We start from the raw sequence: 20,775 nt of genomic DNA on the forward strand, positions 1-20,775 counted from the left end.
ACATCAGTCACAGAAAACCTTCTATTGCACAATACAGCCAGACATCCAGCTATAAATAGAGAGTCAATAGGAACAATAACCACCAATGTCAAAAAGAAGCAATCGGACCGGATGTCATCGACCAAAGACGGCAGTTTTGCTTGAAATGCAGAAGTAGGAGAATTAGAAAATAGTGCAATAACTTGAAAACACAAGTTTGTGGCATTTTGTGATCCCCTTTGGACCATTTCACTTCCCCTAAAAAGCAAATTATTGCCACTGTGTTTAAAAGTTCTCATCAGTCTGGTGCATGGACCTGTCAAATCACAGTTGTGCTTAGCCAATAAGATATTGGCAAGACTCTGATAGTTGTAATTAGGTAAGTGGTCAACATAGATCACAGCAGAAGTATCACTCGTCAGTCGGACGCTTTCTTGTAAAGTAAATGTTTGCTATCTTGGTTAATCCAGTCACACGGGGACTGTTACAGCTCAACAGACAGCCATTCACACGTGATACTTTTAAGATAACCAAAACCACAGACATGGCAACACTTACACTTTGACATTGCTGTGAATGTGCTGCTATACATGCTGCAATGCAGTTACATGGATCTCTGACCACTTCTGCAAGTGGTTTAAGTGCTCAGGTCACAGTTGCTTGAGCCAGTCCATGCCCGTATTTAACTCAGTCTGCTTGTGATTTGTGTTTTCTCTTTTAATGCTAAAGAGTACAAGACAATCCTGCTGTTCTCTAAGAATCTGAGTAGTCCATATTCTGTAAATGGAAAGGAAAAACAAAGAAAGAAGGCTCAGGTAAGTGAAAGGCACTTCTTTCCTAAGTGTTCCCCGTTTTTCTGTCATCAGTTGAGGGAAAGGTACTAATTCTGGAAGGCTGATGGAAGGTTTAACAGAGACAGACAGAAAAGAGAGACAGAGAGAACATTCCTTTCTGGCCCATGGCTGTTTGCCTCCTGATTTAAACTCTGTGTGATGAAAAGGGTTGCTCACTGCCTTCCAGGATTTATGGCAGAGCCTGTCATCGTAGCAAAGTTTTGTGTTACCAAACAGCCAGGATAAAGACATAAAGACATTGAGTATCTACTGGCTGAGTCCCGCGCCTGACCTCAAGCCTCCTTACACGGGTTTTGCATCATTACTTCAGTTTGTTTGGATTTATGCTTACATGCAACACGAAACCAAAAGCAACACTGTGTGTTGTGGACAGAAATAGAAATGGTGAGAATTCTTCATCTAGCAGTAAACCTCACGCTGACGGTGAAGGTTATCAGTCGTGAGGATCAGTGTGTGGGAAGTGAGACAGAGATCAAGTTGTTTTCTGGTCTGGAATCAGAATCAGAACGAGGCTAAATAAAGAAAAGTCAGTTCTGAGTGGATCAGAGGAATATTTGATTATTGTTAACGGTGGAGCAGGAAGTTAGGTTACCTGTCTTGCGGAGTGGAAAGTCGTTTTTGGAATCGTAGAGTCCCAGCACTGGGTGGTTGTAAGTGGACATCCCTGTCTGAGGAGGAGAACTCTGATCCAGTGAACTGTGCTGGGTTTTCCTGTAGAAACACACACAAACATGAAAATTGAAGGCTGTTTAAATTCTCCCTTACATACTGTCTCGTTTTTTGTTTTTTTTTTTAATTCATGAGCATTATTTTTCCACCCGCGCTCCGAACCGAACGGCGAGTTCAACCAAAAACCCAAAGAGTCAACATCACCTTTTGCAGCCAGACAGCCTCAAACATCATAAATTCATCCAGAAGACACCCTTTCATCTTCTTAGAATAATATTATTCCGTCCCCAATACAGGTTACAAATCCAAATCCTGTAAAGAAATCTAAGCTTCTCTTCAGAAAAATAACTAGAGCTTTTAACACACGGGTATTTATGGCTTGTTATTTTTATTCTTTTCTTCTCTTTAATTTCAAAATGTTCATAGAGTTTGAGTAGAGGCAGCGCCGCATTGCACCGCTTCTGTGCGCTGTATTAGATGAGCAATTTGGAATAAGTGTTCAAATCAAATATAAAGAGAGAGCGCAACAAGCAGTGGCTTCTCCGCTATGGGCTCGACACACCACTCGAAAACGCAGTAGACAGCAAAACAACAGAAGCAAAAAGGTACGTCGAGGACGCAGACACCATCTGCACCCGATTTTGAAAGGACAAAAAAAAAAAAACACAAAGCACGTTCATAAAACAAACTGTTACACTATTCAATATTATTCAGATTCATGTCTAGCAAAAATGTATGACGCAAATGCAACAGAAATTATGAGCGACTTATTATTCTGAACAAGTAAATCATTTTTATTGTTATTTCAGTGCAGAACGAATCAACACACTCTCCCAACCGAATAAATGTTAAAAAGCAATGCTGCATTATATAATAATATACCAGGAAACCGATACACTGATAAGACACGCTGATTAAGAAAAAAAAAAAACAGATAATACACACCATTTACGGTGACACCTTCACAGAAACGAGCTTTCTGCAGAACAACATTGACCTCACCTCGGAGACAACATTCACAAAACGACTGCATTCGGTGCCAAAGCGGGCGATTTGGCACGCACCCAACCTAACCTACTCACTTTGCCTGCTTTCCCATCATCTAAAAATAAATAAATAAATAAATAAATAATCTGTGTGTTTAGCAGCATGAGTAATGAGCTCCTGGAACCTGCTGCAATTAGAATAAATGACTGATGGTTGAAACCAGTCGGTATAAATTTTTTGATCCATAAAACATAAGGCTTTCGCCCGTAGGCTGTCTTTGTTAAGCCGCCGGTGTTGATGTAACTGAGAAAGTGAGATAGTAAACAAGGCTTTACTGATACGCTCCCATCATGCAGAAAGCAAAGCTGAGATGTTCTGAGAGTATAGTGACGTGGACAACGCCATCTTGTTCATGCTGTGTGTTAGAAAGTTATCTGCTCTCTCCCAGATACACGTTCATAAGAAAAAAGATGAACCAGAAAAAAAAAAAAAAAAAAAAAACAGAGCGCTCCGGTATGCTAATATTCATTCTCTACACAATCCTTCGCTCCTTCCTCACACTTTATCTAAACCTGACAGATAACGAGTGTGTGCATTTCTTTTTCGAACCTGCTGCTTAAAACAAAGTTCTTCTTATCTTTGGCTTTGCTCCGCAAATCCTTTACAAATTTCAGAACAATCTAGAAACGCTTTCTTTCCGTCCTTTTTTAAATATACATCTCTAACTGCTGAGGTTGGACTGATTAAAAAAAAAAAAAAAAAAGTCAGTAAGTAGACAGAAATTTCACTCAGGTCTCTGTTTACTTATGTCCCAGGTCTTATTCCTGTAAATCACGCTGGCTCTCTGGCTCGACCCTCCCTTAGAAAATATTCCTATTTCGTACCTTGCCTTATTTGTGATTTCTGAGTGGAGGTGTGGAAATGTGGTTGTGAGAAGAAAAAAAAAATAAAAATAAAAAAAAGAGTAGCTTACCAGTAAGAGTAGCGTGGGTCATTGGGCATGCAGTGGTTGAGGCTTCTCTGGGCCAGGGCTTTCTTCTTATTCAGCACAAACTCCTGAAGACGCATCTTCACCTCCGTGCTCGCCACCGCACCTGCCAATCACAGCACAGTGTTCAGAAACAGGGCCCCGCCTACTTGGCTATTTCTGTGCAACCGCCGAATGCTGAGAGCGACAAAATCCCTGTGCTAAGTTTAGATTTATCTCTCATTACTTTTATTGTAGGAAGATGGTGTGGTTTCCCGCACCACAGTTTAGACTCTGCTTTGTTTTGCTTGATGGAGCAAGTTTTAAAAAAATTAAATAAGCTTGAGATCAATACAATTTTAATACAAGTGACAAAATATTTCATTCGCTAGTTTGAATATTTTGCATCTTCAAAGTGCTAAAAGTGTGAAATGTGTGCTAAATGACTCCAGTGACTCATACGACTATATAACAGCTCCTGCCAGGAAAATCATTAGCTTAAATAATCACTTCTGACATGCTCAGAATCAGTTATTAAAAACATGTCAGTCATAATGCCTATTAATCCTATTACATGTGGACCCTGATAATGCTATAAATCACAGCATGACTTCACTTCACTTCAACGAATATTTAAAAAAAATAAATAAATCAGTTTGGATATCTGATGAATGGGGAGTTGGTTATTACTGTGTTACTGTGTTGTGATAAGCTTGTTTCTCTGAATGTTGCTAGTGGATGCTTGAATTTCCTCTGGGATCAAAAAAGAAGGAAATAAAGGAAGCAAGGAAAGAAAGAGAAGGAAAGAAAGAGAAGGAAAGAAAGAAAGAGAAGGAAAGAAGGGGAAGGAAAGGAGGGAAGAAAGGAAAGAAGAGGAAGGAAATAAAGGAAGCAAGGAAAGAAAGAGAAGGAAAGAAAAGAAAGAAAGGGAAGGAAAGAAAGGAAAGAAGGGGAAGGAAAGAAAGGAAAGAAGGGGAAGGAAAGAAGAGGAAGGAAAAGAAGGGGAGAAATGAAAGAAGGTGAAGGAAAGAAAGAAAGGAAGGAAAGAAAGGTAAGATAGAAAGGAAGGCAAGAAAGGAAAGGAAAGAAGGGGAAGGAAATAAGGGAAGAAAGGAAAGAAGGGGAAGGAAAAGAAGGGAAGAAAGGAAAGAAGGGGAAGGAAAAGAAGGAAAGAAATGAAAAGGTAAAGGCAAGAAGGAAAGGGAGGAAAGGAATGAAAGAAAGAGGGAAGAAAGAAAAAGCAGGGAAGAAAGGAAAGAAGGAAAGAAAGGAAAAAAGGAAAGGAAGGCAAGAAAGGAAAGAAAGATAGGAGGGAAGGAAGATGGAAAGAAAAGAAGGAAGGAAAGAAAGGAGGCAAGGAAGGAAAGAAAGGAGGGAGGGAAGGAAGGAAGGAAGGAAGGAAGGAAGGAAGGAACAACCCAAACTAAGTATCCATCCATCCATCCATCCTCTATACATCCATATCCACGTCACCGCTGTGGTCCTCACCTGGTGAGGTTGAGGTTACAGTTAAAGCCTGGCCCTGTGATAAACCTGGTGATGTGAGCGTCTGGAACACTACACCATTATGACCTCGATGCTTCATGACTCACTCGAATGTGTTTTGAATTTGAAGAATTTAATTTGGTTTATCTGGACAGCAAGTGCACAGGATTGCACTAGAATATGAACCATGCACCAGAGATCTGCTAGAGTTTTACTTCTAACTGTTACAGACACTTGAGACTCCTTCAAAAAATACAATAGAAACATGTCCTTAGAGAAAACCTCACTGTATATTAATACTATACCCATATTTAAGCTATGTGTGGTTCAAATATATCTCTTTCAGCTGATATTTAGTCTAAAGTCACGTTCACACTGCAAGTCTTAATGCTCAATTCGGATATTTTGCTCAGATCTGATTTTTTTGTTTGCCTGTTCACATTACCTTTTAAAATGTGGCCTATATCAGATACCAGTGTGAACTGTTTGCTGTATCGAACTGACCCGCATGCGCAAACGAACAATAACAATGACGTCACACGCAGCACGCCGTTGCGCTAAAAGGTTGGCGAGGTTATGGAGGAAGTATTGTATCATCTGGTGCAAGCAAACATATCATGTAATGCTATAATGTGATGTATTCAATGCAAGCATTATGAGCTGGTTCACGTAACCACTTTATATAACACTCTCAACACACACGTTACCAGTCACGTTTGTGTCACGTTTTCGCCGGCGCAAAAAAAAAAAAAAGGTTTCGCCGGCGCATAATTGTGACGAATGTCGATGTAGATTGACGTAAAAGTCGCATCAAATCCGCCTTGGTTGTTCACACTGCGGCCACATTGGAAAAGATCAGATTTGGGTCTGATTCAGGACCACATATGGAAGTGGCCCAGATCTGATTTGAAAAAATCAGATCTGGGCCAGATTTGAGTGTTCACACTACTCCTGAAGAAGTCTGACCTGGTCACTTGACCCCAAAAAAAACGGATTTGGGCCACTTTTACCTGCAGTGTGAACGTGGCCTAAGTGCACTCTACTGTGACAATTTAGTGACATCTCGGATCAATATGGCCTAATTTCTTTTAAAAAAAATCCCACAATGAGAAAAAAACCTGTATATTATTTGACTCCATACACTGTGCTGCTTTATTGAAAATCTCGTACAAATATTCTGAAGCTCTTCAGGTTGAAATAAATGGCTTAGCCTACTTGTCTACACATGTAAGTAGCTTGTTACTGGTATAGCTCTCAAACAATTACTTACAATAATGCTTTTGAAGTTTATTTGACGTTCTGTATATGGTTTGTTCGAGTCTAACGGATTTAAAGTAATTAATGGTTTTAAAAACTCCATTAGCTTGCTAATGATCCAGCTTTAAATTTACATGACATACAAATCTTATATATTTGATTTTTACAGTGACTGATGAGGAAATTCGAACGTCGCCAGAAACTGAGTCCTCTAAAAGAGGTGCTTAAGAGTTCACATGATATAGTGATTCACAAGCTAGGGAGCTAGGGATCTGATTGAGACACACCCCTAGACCTGCTTCATAGCTGCTCACATTGTTTACGAACGCCTCTCGTCCAATCGAACGCCACTCGTCCAATCAAATTAGTGGACTGGACTTAACTGCTGTAAAAATGGTTCGCGATCCGTTTTCTGCCAAACAACTGCATGTTAAAACTGTTAATATTAGAATGAATGCATTAATATTTAACCTTTCAGCTGTACCTAGTGTTAGAACTGGCATCCAAAAAAACCTAAATAAATCAACCCACATTTTCTGACCATTCAGTTTTATATCATATAATCAGTAGTATAAAGGAGTGCTTATCATACTTCACTTTCTAAAATTGAAAACCCAGTTATAATGTTACATCAAAGATCTAAAGAGCTTTTGCTCCATCACACTGCCTCGTTAAATGACGTGCTGCGATTCGTCATAACCGCCATCACGAGATGTTTACTCACTAACGTCGCAGGCGTCACTCAGTGGTACAATAAAAAGTGCTAAACTTTGCAGACATTACTGACACCCACAAAGTTTCAAATTTCATTTTGACAATCAAAATGGAGCTCTGCAGAAACCTGGATGTAGATTTATATTCAGACTGAGCAACAGAGGCAAAGAAAGATCCTTTAGGAAACCTTGAGAGGGATTAGACTCAAAAGTGAACCCGTCTTCTTCTGGGTATAATCCTGGGTATCGTTTTATATGTGAGGGGGAATTTTCTATACATTACTTTCCGTTTTTCAGGGCATGAAAAAATAAAGATAACGCAAATAAACAGGAATCGTGTGAAGTTTCCATAAACTCTAAACGACTCTAAATCCTTCCTCTACAGCTAGCAGTACAGTGTAGCGCAGATTCTGTCAGATCGACACGTCAGGGGTTTTTGGGCTAAGGGTTTTTTCTCTTTAATGTCGCTATAAAAGAGAGCGAATTCTTCGAACAATACCGCTGAGACAGTGTCAGTTAAACAATGCTGTGTGTTTTTTCTCTCTCTCTAAAAAAAAGAGTGTTTTCTCACAGCTCTCGCTACAATTTCCACCTTTCCCATCATCAGTAAACAAGCCTCCGGAGACCTCTGCTAGCTTCACACACCCACTCGGCGACCCACAAACTTCCTCCACCAGGCAACACACGCTTGTAGCCAGCAACAGGTGAGCGAAATCTCAGGTGGCGGATAAGAAAGCCAGTGTTCAGCAGTAGGAGTAGTGAGGAGGAGTGTTCTTTCTAATCTCAGTGTCTCAGTGGGACCTGGAGGCTACGTTGGCACGTTCACTGACATACAGCTCGGAGGATTCTTGCGTTCACGCTGCAGCTGTGACAAGGATGGGAATTAAAGTGAGAAATAAGCACTGGAACCGGATGTTGCTCAGACAAAATGTAAAAAAATCTCAACAACCTCTGCTCTCAAAAGTGTCCTGAGGTCCACTTCCATGTTACAGGCCTTTATTGCATACGGCTAGCTCTTGGACTACTGATAGCCGACATGCAAAAAAAAAAAAAAAAAAACAAAACAAAAAAAAAAAACGACCGCTCTGTGCTAGTCGGTCTGTCAGCAGACTGTATTCGTAATCGAAGATGAAGTCCAGAGGAAGCTGTAAAATAAAGCACATACTCTGGAGTGGAAAAGCAGTAGCCCGGGAACCTGGAAGCTCTCAAGATTTCATAGATATGTCTATGTCTATATTTGAACACAGACACAACCTGTTTGTTTGTGTCTGTGTTCAGCATTAAATATCTTTGTCATGTCACAATCCACAGTAGTATTAATATAAAGCTGATATAAAAGTAAACACTCTGGGCTTTAAGGAGTAAAGTTTTTCACAAATATTTCTGTTTTAAGCTTAAAAAAATAAAAGTACCAAAAAAAGCATAAACAGTTCTATTCTTTAAATTTTGATCTTGAGCTCATTTCTGCACAAGTGCTGTTTATAACAATCTAAAATCTAGCCGTTATCCCCAGTCAGTAAAATTCTGTGTAAGAACAGAAACAAACACACCCACTGAAAGCCAACAGACTCCTGACTCATTTCAGATCAGACTTGTGGTGATAAAATAATTCCTTTGTTTACGCTGATTCGAAATGTCTGATAAGACGAACACCAGTGTACTGCTAAAAAAGTGTTTAACATCCTGAAAGAAACTGCCCGTCAATAGCTAAATAATTCTAGTTGCGATGTAAGAAGAGAATAACGCAGCTCTTAAGTCTTTTAGTCAAGGTCTCGAGTGCCACTGAAAACTACATTAAAAACTTTATGCATTATATATTAATGATAATTACATTCATGTTAATGTAATATTAATATTTTAATGTATGTAACGAGCTAATTGGCTTTTCACATTATGCTAGCTATTACTTTTTTGTTTCTGAGTCATATTTCTGTGGAATTGTGGCTCAAGCGGTTAAGGCTCTGGATTGTTGTTCGGAGGATCGAAAGGACCTTAAGTAACCCTCCCTGCTCCAGGGGCACTGTATCATGGACTCTGATCCTGAACTCTGACCTTAACCTACAAAAAAAAAGATGGGATATGCAAAGAAAGAATTTCACTGTGCTGTAATATACTGTGTATGTGACAAAATAAAGGCTTCTTCTGCTTCTTCTTTTGTCAAACACTGGGCCAGGCAACATGTTATAATGATAATTATAGCTCTGATAGAATGTTACGGGAAACTATACTTAATGCTCACTTTATCATCTAAATATTTATTATGGAACACTTTGTGGACTTCTGCTGTTGTATCGCTTCATCCTGAAGGTTCGACATGTCGTGTGTACCGAGATGTTTTACAACACATGTAGAAGAAGCCGCCTGCATTCGTCACTTATACATTAGTAACATTTTTTTTTTCTTGCATATCCCAGCTTGTTAGGAAGTTTGGGTGAGAACTTGGGGTCAGTTATAATACAGCACTTAAAGGGTTAAGGGCCTAGTTCTAGCTTCTGGCAGCTTTGCAGTGCTGGGGCTTGAACTTCCAACCTTTTGCTCAGAAAGCCAGTGGTTATTTGAACTACCATAGCCTTCCTGCCATTCACCTCTGACCTTTCTCATCAGTGAGACATTTCTGCCTGAGGAACTGTCGCTCACAGGGTGTTTGTTCACACCATTCTGTGTGAACTCCAGACACAGTTCCCAAGACATCAGATACAAGCGTCTAACCTGGCATCAACAACCATGCCGTAGTCAGCGTCTCTGAGAACACACATGACAGGATTTTTATACACTGCGTTCTGCCATGTGATTGGTTGACTACACAAATTATACAATACTAATAATGGGAAGTTGTGGCTTAATGGTTAGAGAATTTGACTCCTTACCCTAAGGTTGTGGGTTCGAGTCTCGGGCCGGCAATACCACGACTGAGGTGCCCTTGAGCAAGGCACCGAACCACCCCCAACTGCTCCCCGGGTGCCGCAGCATAAATGGCTGCCCACTGCTCCGAGTGTGTGTTCACGGTGTGTTTGTGTTCACTGCTGTGTGTGTGCACTTTGGATGGGTTAAATGCAGAGAACGAATTCTGAGTATGGGTCACCGTACTTAGGCGTACGTCACTTTCACTTCACTTTTAATAAAGTGGCTGGTGAGCATGATAGTAATATTTTAATTTATAACATTATTTTAATGTTTAATATGAAGTGGAAGAGCCTCTATAAGATCATATAAGCCTGTATAAGTGTGTGTGTGTGTGTGCGTGTGTGTGTGTGTGTGTGTACACTTACTCTCCTGGCCACGCTCCTTGTTTTTGAGCAGCTGCAGTTTCTGCTCACGCTGCTGTTTCTCCAGCTCCTGCTCACGACGATGCTGCTCCAACTTCCTCTGGTGCTCCAGCAGCTCCTGTTGATGCTTCATAGCCAACAGCTCCTGCTGATGCTGAGACAGACAACAGAAGCTTTCAGTACATCACACTCTGCTTTACCATGTGTGAGTGTGTGTGAGTGAGTGAGTGAGAGAGAGAGAGAGTGACTGGGCAAATCTCTATAAAAGTAGACTCGTGTTCATTCTTGGTGCTTCACGAGCAGTAGAACCTGCCTCTGATATGAAAGACGGCGAGCGAGAAGCAGAGCGAGTTTTTTAAATGTGCTATACTGTACAAAAGATTAAGTGTGCTCTTTTCTAGCTTAGTAGAAGCACAAGCAGTGGAAGTGACATTGCCTTTTACAGGCAGACCTGAGCTCTGTGTTCTGCATGCTGTCCTCCTTTGATGTGGCCCTTGGGCTTGTTTAGCACTATAAATAGCAGCAGAGGTGTGCTCAAGGAGAGACTCTGGACAAGCATAAACCTGTGGCTGCTGACAGATACTCAGCAAAGTGCGACAACACAGAACAAACACCTTGGAGTGTGAATGCGCTAAGAGGACGACTGGAGCGAACGCTGCTGCTACCGTGAACAGACACGTCTTTTTGTCTCCCTCTGTTTATATCTTTGAAGATGTACGAGGATGCCAGGTCTTCACCCCGCTCTCACAAATGTATTCAATCAAATCGGTCTGCTGTGACTACTGAAGCATTCCACAATAGACCATATTCAGTTTATATTTAGTCATTCGCCAGACAGCCAGGAGCCGTTCCCCAGAAGTTCTGGGATTTGAACTCACAACCTAATAGTAGAGATCACTGGTGTCTAAAGACAGCCTTCTAGCGCTAATGTGCTAATAGTTCCTATGAAGCACAGAACATAACATGTAAATCATACAACATGTTATAGCTCAGTGGTTAAGGTGTTTCAGACTAGTGATCAGAAGGTCGTGGGTTCAGATCCTGGGGCCACCAAGCTGCCGATCCTCAGATGCTCAGCTGTATAAATGAGATAAACATAAGTCGCTCTGGATAAGAGCGTCTGCCAAATGCCGTAAATGTAAATACTACCAAATTTCACACTGATTTCTGTGTTTGTGTTTAAATAGTTAAGAACATATATAGATGTATATACATATAATGGTGGTGCCTCTTCTGAGTTTATATAGCTAGAACAGTTAGCTTGTGCTGCTAATCTGTAAACTATATTGATTTGCTGCAGTGTGACTGTAAACAGTGCATCACAAAAAAACATTGTGAAATACGTAACGAATCCGTGAACCTGTCTTTTCCTTATTTGATATACTCGGTATTGAGTTCAATCTTTTATATATGTTGTGAGAATTTAGGGCCCTTAAAATGGGGTCACTGACCCAAATATTTTGGAGAGCCTATGTTTTAGTGACCATAGTTTCTAGAACACACAACTAAACTCTGCCTGTCATTCGATCGTATTTTTGACCGATATCTTCTTGCCTATAAAGGCGAAATAGTTGCCGTCCGTGCTAAGTTAGTTCATTTCTAAAATTTCAAAGGGTAATAATTATACAAAACCACAACTGAGTTTCCATCCCACCCATTTCATATCCTGTGGACGGCTCTTGGCCGGTCTCGGTTGTAACATTCGCTGCTGTTCTTCTGGACATTTCTCATCTAACTCTGCCAGATGTCACACACTGGCTTTGTTTACATCAGTTGAGAGGCTTGTGGCAGAACATTTTCTTTCTCTTGGTTCTTTTTAGTTTCTTTTTTGCTCCATTTTGCCTGCTTTTGCCTTATGTGTTGGACTTGGATGCGAGATTCTATTCTATTCTTGGAGGTTTTTTTTTTTTGGACTCTTTTTGGACTCCAATGTTTAAATATGAATAACAACAGAAAAGAGCGATAGTACGCATTAATCATTAACACTGAAACTATATTGTTTGGTGCAATCTGGTACTAGATGACCAAGTTGTAGTTTTGCATTCTCTCAACTGTGTTTTTCAGTGCTGTCTTACTGCAACCGGTCTCCTTTCTTCTGGTACTCATCAACACGGCGTCACCACAAAAAGTGCAGGCACTACATCACTCAACACCCTCCATCTTTTCTCTGTCCACTGCTTGGGTTATTTATAGCCCAGCCAGAACTACTGCTCTTCTATTGGACAGAATTCTCACAGCGGTAATGCAGCAAAGCTGAGGATGTGCTGAGCTCATGGCTTCATGGAGTTTCCCCAAGAACAGGGTTACCACAGCAGACCTCCTCTCCCCTTCACCACACTGCACTCCTCTACACACTTCCCTTTCCACAGAACACTACCATTAAGCCCAGTATGCACACAGAGACACATACATGCACACACACACCTTTTCCATAGCACACTCGCCTTCTGCTGAGCACATTCCAGTCTGTAATCAAGAGCTTTATGCTGAGGCCTCACACAGCAAATCACTGACAGCAGCACAGATTCAGGAAACCACAGTCTCTCTCGCTCTCTCTCTCACACTCACACACACACACACACATACACAAAGGTCTCATACACACAAGGACACAGCTTTTAAATTATACACCAACCCACCACACACAGATGCATGTATACACACACATTCACACACACACACACACCTCTCATTGAAGCCATACACACAAGGACACAGCTATTATACACCAACCCTTCATACACACACATACACAGACACACACAATAGGAGTGATAGACACACATTTCTTAAGACTTATCTTTATGTAAGCCTCTCAGTTTTAAGTGGTTTGTTAAATAAACAAACTTGTCACTTTATAAAACAGGCTACTAATGTAGCTACAGTATATAAATTAGTAATAGTCTATATATTAATAATATCTATTTAAAAAAAAAAAATCGGAATCCCATTGTGGTATCCATAATACAACTGTAATGAAATCATGAGGTGCCTGAAGATTCCTTATATTACTACAGACTATCCACGAGCAGCCAGAAGCAGAGCGGTGATGAGCAGTGACAGAAAGAAAGAGAAGGCATGTGAGAGTACTGTATCTCACCTTAATGTGCTCCTGCATCTGGACTTCGTGCTGGCGGGAGAGCTGCTCGTGCTGCCGCTGGAACTCGGCGATGAGCAGCTGCCTCTGGATCTGCTGCTTCTGTTTGAGTGCCAGGAGCTCCTGCTGCAGCTGCTGCTCCCCAGACACGGGCAAGTGCTGCTGATCCACACGCAGATCCATCGGGATGGCAGCAGGGGGAACGGGAACGGGCAACACCGCACTCACATCAACTGCACACAGACAGTATCACGCATCAATGGCTTCTGTGCAATATTATGCTTCCAGCAGGGTTTGTAAAAAAAAAAAAAAAAACACACTGAATATATACATATATAAGATATATAACATCAACACAAGTAATGATCTGGTAGGCGTGGCCTAATATTTCAATGACCATGCTTGATTGACAAGTCTTCCAAGAGAGAGACTGCAAAGCATGACAACAAAAGCATGGAGGCTTGTGCAGGTTGAAGTGCCTTGCATGAGTATTGACCCTCTTCAACTTTTCCATATTCTGTACTGCTACAGTCTGAAACTGAAATTTTATGTTGTGAAAGTGTAGAAAATCTTTGGGAAAATCAAAAATTTGGAGATATTTTCCAAGAAAAATGGATGTACATTGTGATAGAGATGCACGCAAGAAGACAAAAAGTGTTTCTACCAAGCATCGATCCAGGAGTTTTAGATATAGAAATATTAGATATACTGTGTTATAAATAAAATCCCATAAGGGGCCATTTCAGTTCCAGGTTGAAATAATACCAAATACAGAAATCTCCAAGGGAGCAAATACTTATGCAATGCACTGTATATACAACTGCTGAATAATCATAGCCTTCCTTTCCAGCACCATGTTGCAGAAGTAGGCGAACCGTGGGATTTGTTTAAGGTAAAGTTTAAACGAATGCAATTTACATTGAAGAGGAGAAAATTCGAATGAAGTAAATGCATTATTCATATTATGCACAGCAAACTGAGGCCCGCAAGACCAACATTGACCTGATTAAAAAGCGATCACTGATTTACGTCCCCTGGGGCTGAACTAAAAGCATAATTCATCAAACAGAATTCAATTAGCAAATCACACTGCGATATGTCAGGGCTCTTAAACACTAATTACAAAAGAACTGCAAGGAATGAATGTTCTGAGGACAGGTAGCAACCTCGTGCTAGTCTTTTGCAAACGGGGTATCGCATGTAAATAAGACGCTGATACACGTGCTTGTATTTATATCCATTTATCAGCCAAAGTATAATTAGGACAGGGTGAAGAAAATACAGCTCAAATCTGCTTCAGCCTTTTGAGTGGCATTCGGTATTGTAATAATGAGAAATCCAGTTGAGAAGTAGAGGAGAAAAAAATGGTGATCTTTTGGTACGTAATTCCAAATCGGAGCTTCGGTTAGGCTATGTAGCGACCTACGAGATGACGATGGTGCTGATGGTGATATTATGTACAGATGAGGAGCTGAAAAAGCTGGATAGAGAAAAGGACTAAAGTGCTGCTGCATCACCCGCTTTAGTAGAGACAGCTACAGTATGAATTCCCATCGGCACCACAGGCAGTAAAATGGCACTGTGTGAAATTTAGACAAAGTGAAAACACATGCTGATAAAAGTTCTTCAAACCAAAGAAGGACAATTCAGAATTTCACCATTAAAATATGAGCATTCTTCGAGTGAAGCTGTCATGAAAGTTGTTGAAAGTGTGTTTGTCCTCTACACAACTGCTACGGACGCAGTCGGACCTCTGGGTTTGTGATTCAGGACGTCACCCACTGCTCCGGCACTACAGTCACTTCAGAACTGAGCAGAGACCCCCGAAGCCATGCCAAGATCAGGGTCACAGCCCTTTTTTGTAATAGCGCAGAGGAGTAAATGATCCATTCATTCCTTATGACTTAATAAAACCATATTCGTGACGCAAAAGAGGCCTCACAAAGGGTGCATTGAGTCACGGGGACTGGAAGAAGTCAACCGCACCAGGCTGGACAGGAAGCCTGAAAATGAACGACTTCCCTCGGATATGCTTTGAATGAGTATGTTTTTGCACTTTGAGACACATAAAATGGGCAAACGCTTGCTTTCAGCTTGAGCTCGAATCCCAACAAAGGCAAGCAAGCAAACCAAAACAAACAACTATTAACACTAATTAACGTGCCAGTTAGCTCCCCATGGCACAATCGCCCCAACAAAAACGTCTAATTAAATAACTTTAGTGAACATCAGTGCGGTGTCTCCGAACAATAAGTGGAAAAAAGGACTGGAAATACATTAGCTGTCAAAACCAGTTGATCTCTGTACAAGGCAATGAAATCTCTCTCAGACGTGCAGCACCTAGGAACTCACTCGCGCACACACATCAGAGCTTTCTCCTTCTGGATTAAATGTTTTTGTGCAATTAATATGTAGACAATCAGATCAGCAGCCCTCAGAGTTTAAAGTGCGCTTGGATCGGCTTGAGAGCCGTGATTTGGTTCCGCAACGTTGACGTATTTCCTTCTGATGCAGGAAGTCAGGGAGAGAGCGTAAGGAAGAGCTTCACCGATTCCTCAACTGTCGAAAGAGCTTTCTGTAGAACGTCACACCTCCCACCGTCTCTAAACCCAATAAGTCATAAGAGGCCACGAGTTTAAACAGAGCTTGCAGTTTATTATAAACCTCTATCATTTTTCACTGCCGATTTGCCCGGTGTGATTTGAGAGCATATATTTCCAGGCGAACGAACATGTCTTAAAAAAAAAATAAAAAATGACTGGGAGCTCACTCTCTAATTCATACACACATTAGCTGTTCTTTGAAACAGTACGTCTCAGCATATAAACTATTACAGTTTATGCATATATTACTATTACTATGTATATATTACGAGTGCGTACGGCAAGATGTGTTTTGTAAAATATGTGTCTCGTGTGTGTGTGTGTGTGTGTGTGTGTGTGTGTGTGTGTGTGTGTGTGTGTGAAGCCATTTCTGCATCTGAATCAACCTGAAACTGTTATACATAAAAAAGACATTAATTATTACTGATTAATATCGATAAAAAAAATAACTTCTAATATTTTTTATTAAATAATTTTTGACAGACAGCTGCTTCCAGTCTGATGCAAGTGAAAGAAAATTTTAAATTTTGCGGATACGTCCTTTTACCTTCAAAATGAAGAATGTTGAGGAAATTATAACCTCAGTAAGTAAAGATGAACGTTTCAGTTTCAGGGTGAGGAGAACGTCTGAAGATCTACACTGCTTAGTGATGCAACATGGTGCAGAATAAAAATAAAAGCGCACATAAGAGCAAAGTTCAGCAAAAAGTGATTTGCTGACAAACAACACTGTGTGGAACTCAAAGAAACACACACACACACACACACACAGTGTAAACATTGATAAAGATTGATTCAAGAGTACTGTGCATGTATCGGTCACGCCGTGTACCTTAGCAGAGTGATGCATCATGGGAGCAGAAGACGTAAAGCACCTAGTGGTGTGAGGGTCAGTGATCCATCACGGTTAAGGCAAACTGTAGGCTCCTCAGAACACACCGCAATCACGTGATCAGATTAGGAAGATCTGCTAAATCGGATTTCTCTCTATCACCTGTTGGATTTTCCTCTGCACAGCTCTCACGGCTGCTTGATGGTATGAGACTTCCTGTCGTCTTCCTCATGTCTGCCCTAACCCACCCACATAGGCAGCACAGCTCCGTGACCGAGTGACCCCCGACCCCACCCCCCCACCCCAAAGGCAGGCTACAACAGTCAGCAGAGCTGTGTGACTGTGACGTTAGCGATGCAATGCTTCTTCTAGAGTCATGCTTGAGATAACAGAGACATGTCTGTTCTCTAGCACAAACAATAGCCTTGTCATGATACACACACACACACAAACGAGTGAACAAACGAGTCCAGACTGCATGCTCTATACGTCTTCAGTGTCATTATGGTCCTCCGCACGGAATCCACTCCAACACAAAGCAAGAGAAAGAGTGCACATAGTTTAACCCTACCAAAGAGATGGAGCTAAAAATAGCCTTTGTGAACCTTCTAACTCATAAACATCGACTTCCTTTCATGTTTCCCTAAAGACCTCGCTGCATCCATACAGAGTGCTTATTGATGCCAAAATTTCTTGACAAGTGAGAACTACACCAGCAGTAGTAGTGTATGATCAGATCAATGCATCTTACACACAGATTTCAGGCACAGTGAAACACTATACCATGATGAGTAATATATGACGAATAGTGAGTGTGTGTGTGTGTGTGTGTGTGTGTGTGTGTCTAGATAGATAAATACATATAGAGAACACTTGGATACTCAATGTGTATATAAATACATATATATACACACTTGTCTAACACATTCCACAGACAATCAACTAGGGCATTTGGAGGCCAAGTTTACAGAGAGGCAGGGTGCATTTATCCTGCTCAAAGAGGCCAATGGAATTAGATAATACTGTTTCCATGAATGAATGGACTTGGCCTGCAACCATGTTTAGATATGTGATTCATCAGAACAGATCGCACCTTCTTCCTTTACTCCATGGTCCAATTCTGATGCTCACGTGCCCCTTGTAGGCGCTTTCGTGGACAGGGTTCAGCATGGGCACTCTGACAGGTCATCCTCATATTCAGCAAGCTGCAATGTAACAGGCTCACTGGTTGTCCTTCCTTGGACCACTTTTACTAACCACTGCATACCAGGAACTGCCCACAAGACCTTCCGTTTTGGAGATGCTCTGACCCGGTAGTCTAGCCATCACAAGTTGGCCCTTGTAACTCAGATCTTTACACTTGACCATCAACTTTGAGAACTGACTGTTCCCTTGCTGCCCAATATACCCCACCTCTTGACAGGGGCCGCTGTAACGAGCCAATCAATGTTATGCACTTCACCCGTCAGTGGTTTTAATGTTATGGCTGATCACATGATCGATAAAACAGCTGCTGCTAAAATCAGAGCAACTGTTCTAGAAAATAAATCAGCTCCTACAGACCATTATTTACTAAAACATTGATACAGGGACATCAATTCTCAATAACAAAACTGGCTAAAACTTGCTAAAACTGCACATGTAAGCTTGGGAGATTCAGAACAACAACAAGAACGGGGTCATGTGGTTTAGCAGAGCCCGGCTCCTGAGAAAACATGAGTCTTGGGAACCACCGGGTGCACGTTTCCCTCAGTACGCCAGACTCCTAAACAACCCCTGTACCCTCTGTGTCCTTTGAAACGGTTAAATAAAGAGCCCGTGCTGGCTGAAAGCTCAGTGATGAGGTCAGAATGACCTCAGCAGAGTTGCTGTGGCACAGCAGTGTGTGTAAACAGCTGGCTGGACTCTGCTACAGGAACACACACGGTCTTACCGTGCAAAGCCAACGTGCCTGTCTCCTTACGTCAGCCAGACAGCGCTGCTCAAAAGCCTCCTTTTAGCCCCAACTGCACTGTAACAGCAGGAGCATGGGAACATTCAGTTATTCCACAGAGCTGCAGCCAGGCCTGGCATCATCGGCCGTCAGCGCCTTCAGGCACCGGGGCTAAAAATGACGCAGAAACACAAACGGGTCATAGCGGTGCCTGGGTGGGGAAGAAGGCTTGTTCTGGGAATGAGGAGACAACTGAAGTGTGTGCATGTGTGTTTAAGAGATCATTCCATTTTCTATACTCACATGTGTTACACATTTATACTCATCATAGCCTGGAGAGAAGTTGGCCTGCTTTAGAGAAAACTCCTCTGTAGAAGCAGATGTCATGGTTATGAATATTAAAAAAAAAAAAAAAAAAAAAAGCACAGTTTGCTTTTAGCAGTCTTATGTAACTCCACATCAATCAATACCGCAGTTATTCATCTATACTTAAGCTCACATAAGCTTTCAAGCAGCACATCCATCTAACTATCTCTTCAATAAAATACCGGAAAATAGCCGACATAAAAAACAAAACATCGCTGAAATTGCTAGCACTGAGTGCTGGTTAAAAGCTGCTCCACGTCTCTCGTTGGTCGTTCACCTGACTGCACGCAGCTTTTCGTGCCTTCCAAATGCATTCCATTAATTCAGCACAGTTCAATCTGGTGATCAATAAAGGCCCAGGTTTACTCCGAAGCCTGGAACGTATCCACGAGAATCAGCGTTGATCGCTGCAAACCCCTCTGCTGCCAGCAGTGGTCTACATGTGCTTTGGCAGATGAACTAGAATACAGGAAGGAGCTGTCTCTCTGTGGAGCCCTCAGATTCACCACTGTACGCATAGATGTGCTCATGCATACAGCCACAGCCTTAATCGTCCTCTGCTGCATCACACGCTGCCAAGCGAGACAAGCCACAGCAATCACTTCAACCATGAGGCAGCCAAAACAAACAGAGAAACACAGTGTGCACATGGTGTCTCTCTGTTACGCACACACACATACACCGACCTGCACGTACACAGGTCTATAGACAGGGCCAAGCTAAGTACACAAAAGCTCAAATATAATTAAGCATGGCATGTTTACAGTCAACAAAGTCAAATGTAATGCCAATTCCACAAATACTGCTGTCAGGCAATTAGACACTCTAATGTGTAGACACCAGAAGAGCCAACGTGCCTAAGTGTCCTATCTGAAAACCATGCCGCGATTCAGAAGTCGATTCAGAAGTTCCTGCCCAAAAATCACAGCATTTCATGCCAGCGTTCAAGATGAACAACGTGCTTCAATAGTCGGGTTTAAATGAGGAAACAGTGATGATATTGGGGAAAATAAAATCGATAGAGCTATTAAAAAAAACATTTTGGTTAAACCTTATAACAAGAATTAAAAACACACTCATTCATGATTGATTGTGAGTCTCAGGCATAGCAAACGTGGTAAACAGTAGAGCTGTGCTTACCTCCATCCTAAAAAAACTACACAAAACTTAAGGCTTGTCATGGCGTCATGGAGTTTTTATATTTTGATTGGACAACATTTATTTAATCTATCGAACCCTGGTTGCCTCACAGACATTTTACAAAATCAGTGATCGAGAAACAGCAGTTTTTTTTTTGTTTTTTTTTTAAAAAAACCATTTGCGAGGTTTCTCAATCACTGATTTTTCAACAGTTTGTGAGCTAACTAGGAGAAGATAAATGACAACCTAGCGAATCAAAATAGAAAAATACAGAAGGGATGACAGAAGCGGATGTGTTGTGGGACCGATGGCGTGTTATGGATGTCTCATTGAAGTGATATTACATAAATCATCTCCAGCGCACACAATTTCACACTCTGTCTCATCACTTGACCTGACCGTCACCCCTTCTACAGTCTGCGCTGGAAAGAAATCAGCCCAGACTTTACCTCAGAGAATTCTGTGTTTTGCCGGTGTTGTTGGGGAAAAAAAAAATAAACAAAAAAAAAACAACCAATTTGTAAACCGCAATATAATGTGGATGTCAGAAAAGTAAGAAAAGTGAGCTTTAGGGAATGGAGTGAGATTAACACATAGCCAGCACACATCATGCAGCATAATCCTACA

The 20,775-nt window shown here is 41.4% G+C and overlaps 1 protein-coding gene across 8 annotated transcripts in view; it reads right to left on the reverse strand.

Annotated features, from left to right (window-relative positions):
• hdac4 (histone deacetylase 4) overlaps positions 1-20,775 on the reverse strand; it is a 165,994-nt gene that overhangs the window by 56,395 nt on the left and 88,824 nt on the right. For 6 of the 8 annotated variants that reach the window (XM_060876831.1, XM_060876829.1, XM_060876836.1 and 3 more), the window contains 4 exons: positions 13,278-13,507; positions 10,181-10,331; positions 3,463-3,583; positions 1,426-1,544 (listed from right to left, as the gene is read on the reverse strand). In XM_060876831.1, coding sequence (XP_060732814.1) covers positions 1,426-1,544; positions 3,463-3,583; positions 10,181-10,331; positions 13,278-13,507 — 621 coding nt within the window. Of the gene's footprint in view, positions 1-1,425; positions 1,545-3,462; positions 3,584-10,180; positions 10,332-13,277; positions 13,508-16,424; positions 16,507-19,285; positions 19,530-20,775 lie in introns of those variants that run through there. The other 2 variants (XM_060876832.1, XM_060876837.1) reach the window with 2 other exon arrangements.

The sequence above is a fragment of the Tachysurus vachellii genome, chromosome 8 (genome assembly GCF_030014155.1).
Source record: "Tachysurus vachellii isolate PV-2020 chromosome 8, HZAU_Pvac_v1, whole genome shotgun sequence".
In the NCBI taxonomy this organism is placed as follows: domain Eukaryota; kingdom Metazoa; phylum Chordata; class Actinopteri; order Siluriformes; family Bagridae; genus Tachysurus; species Tachysurus vachellii.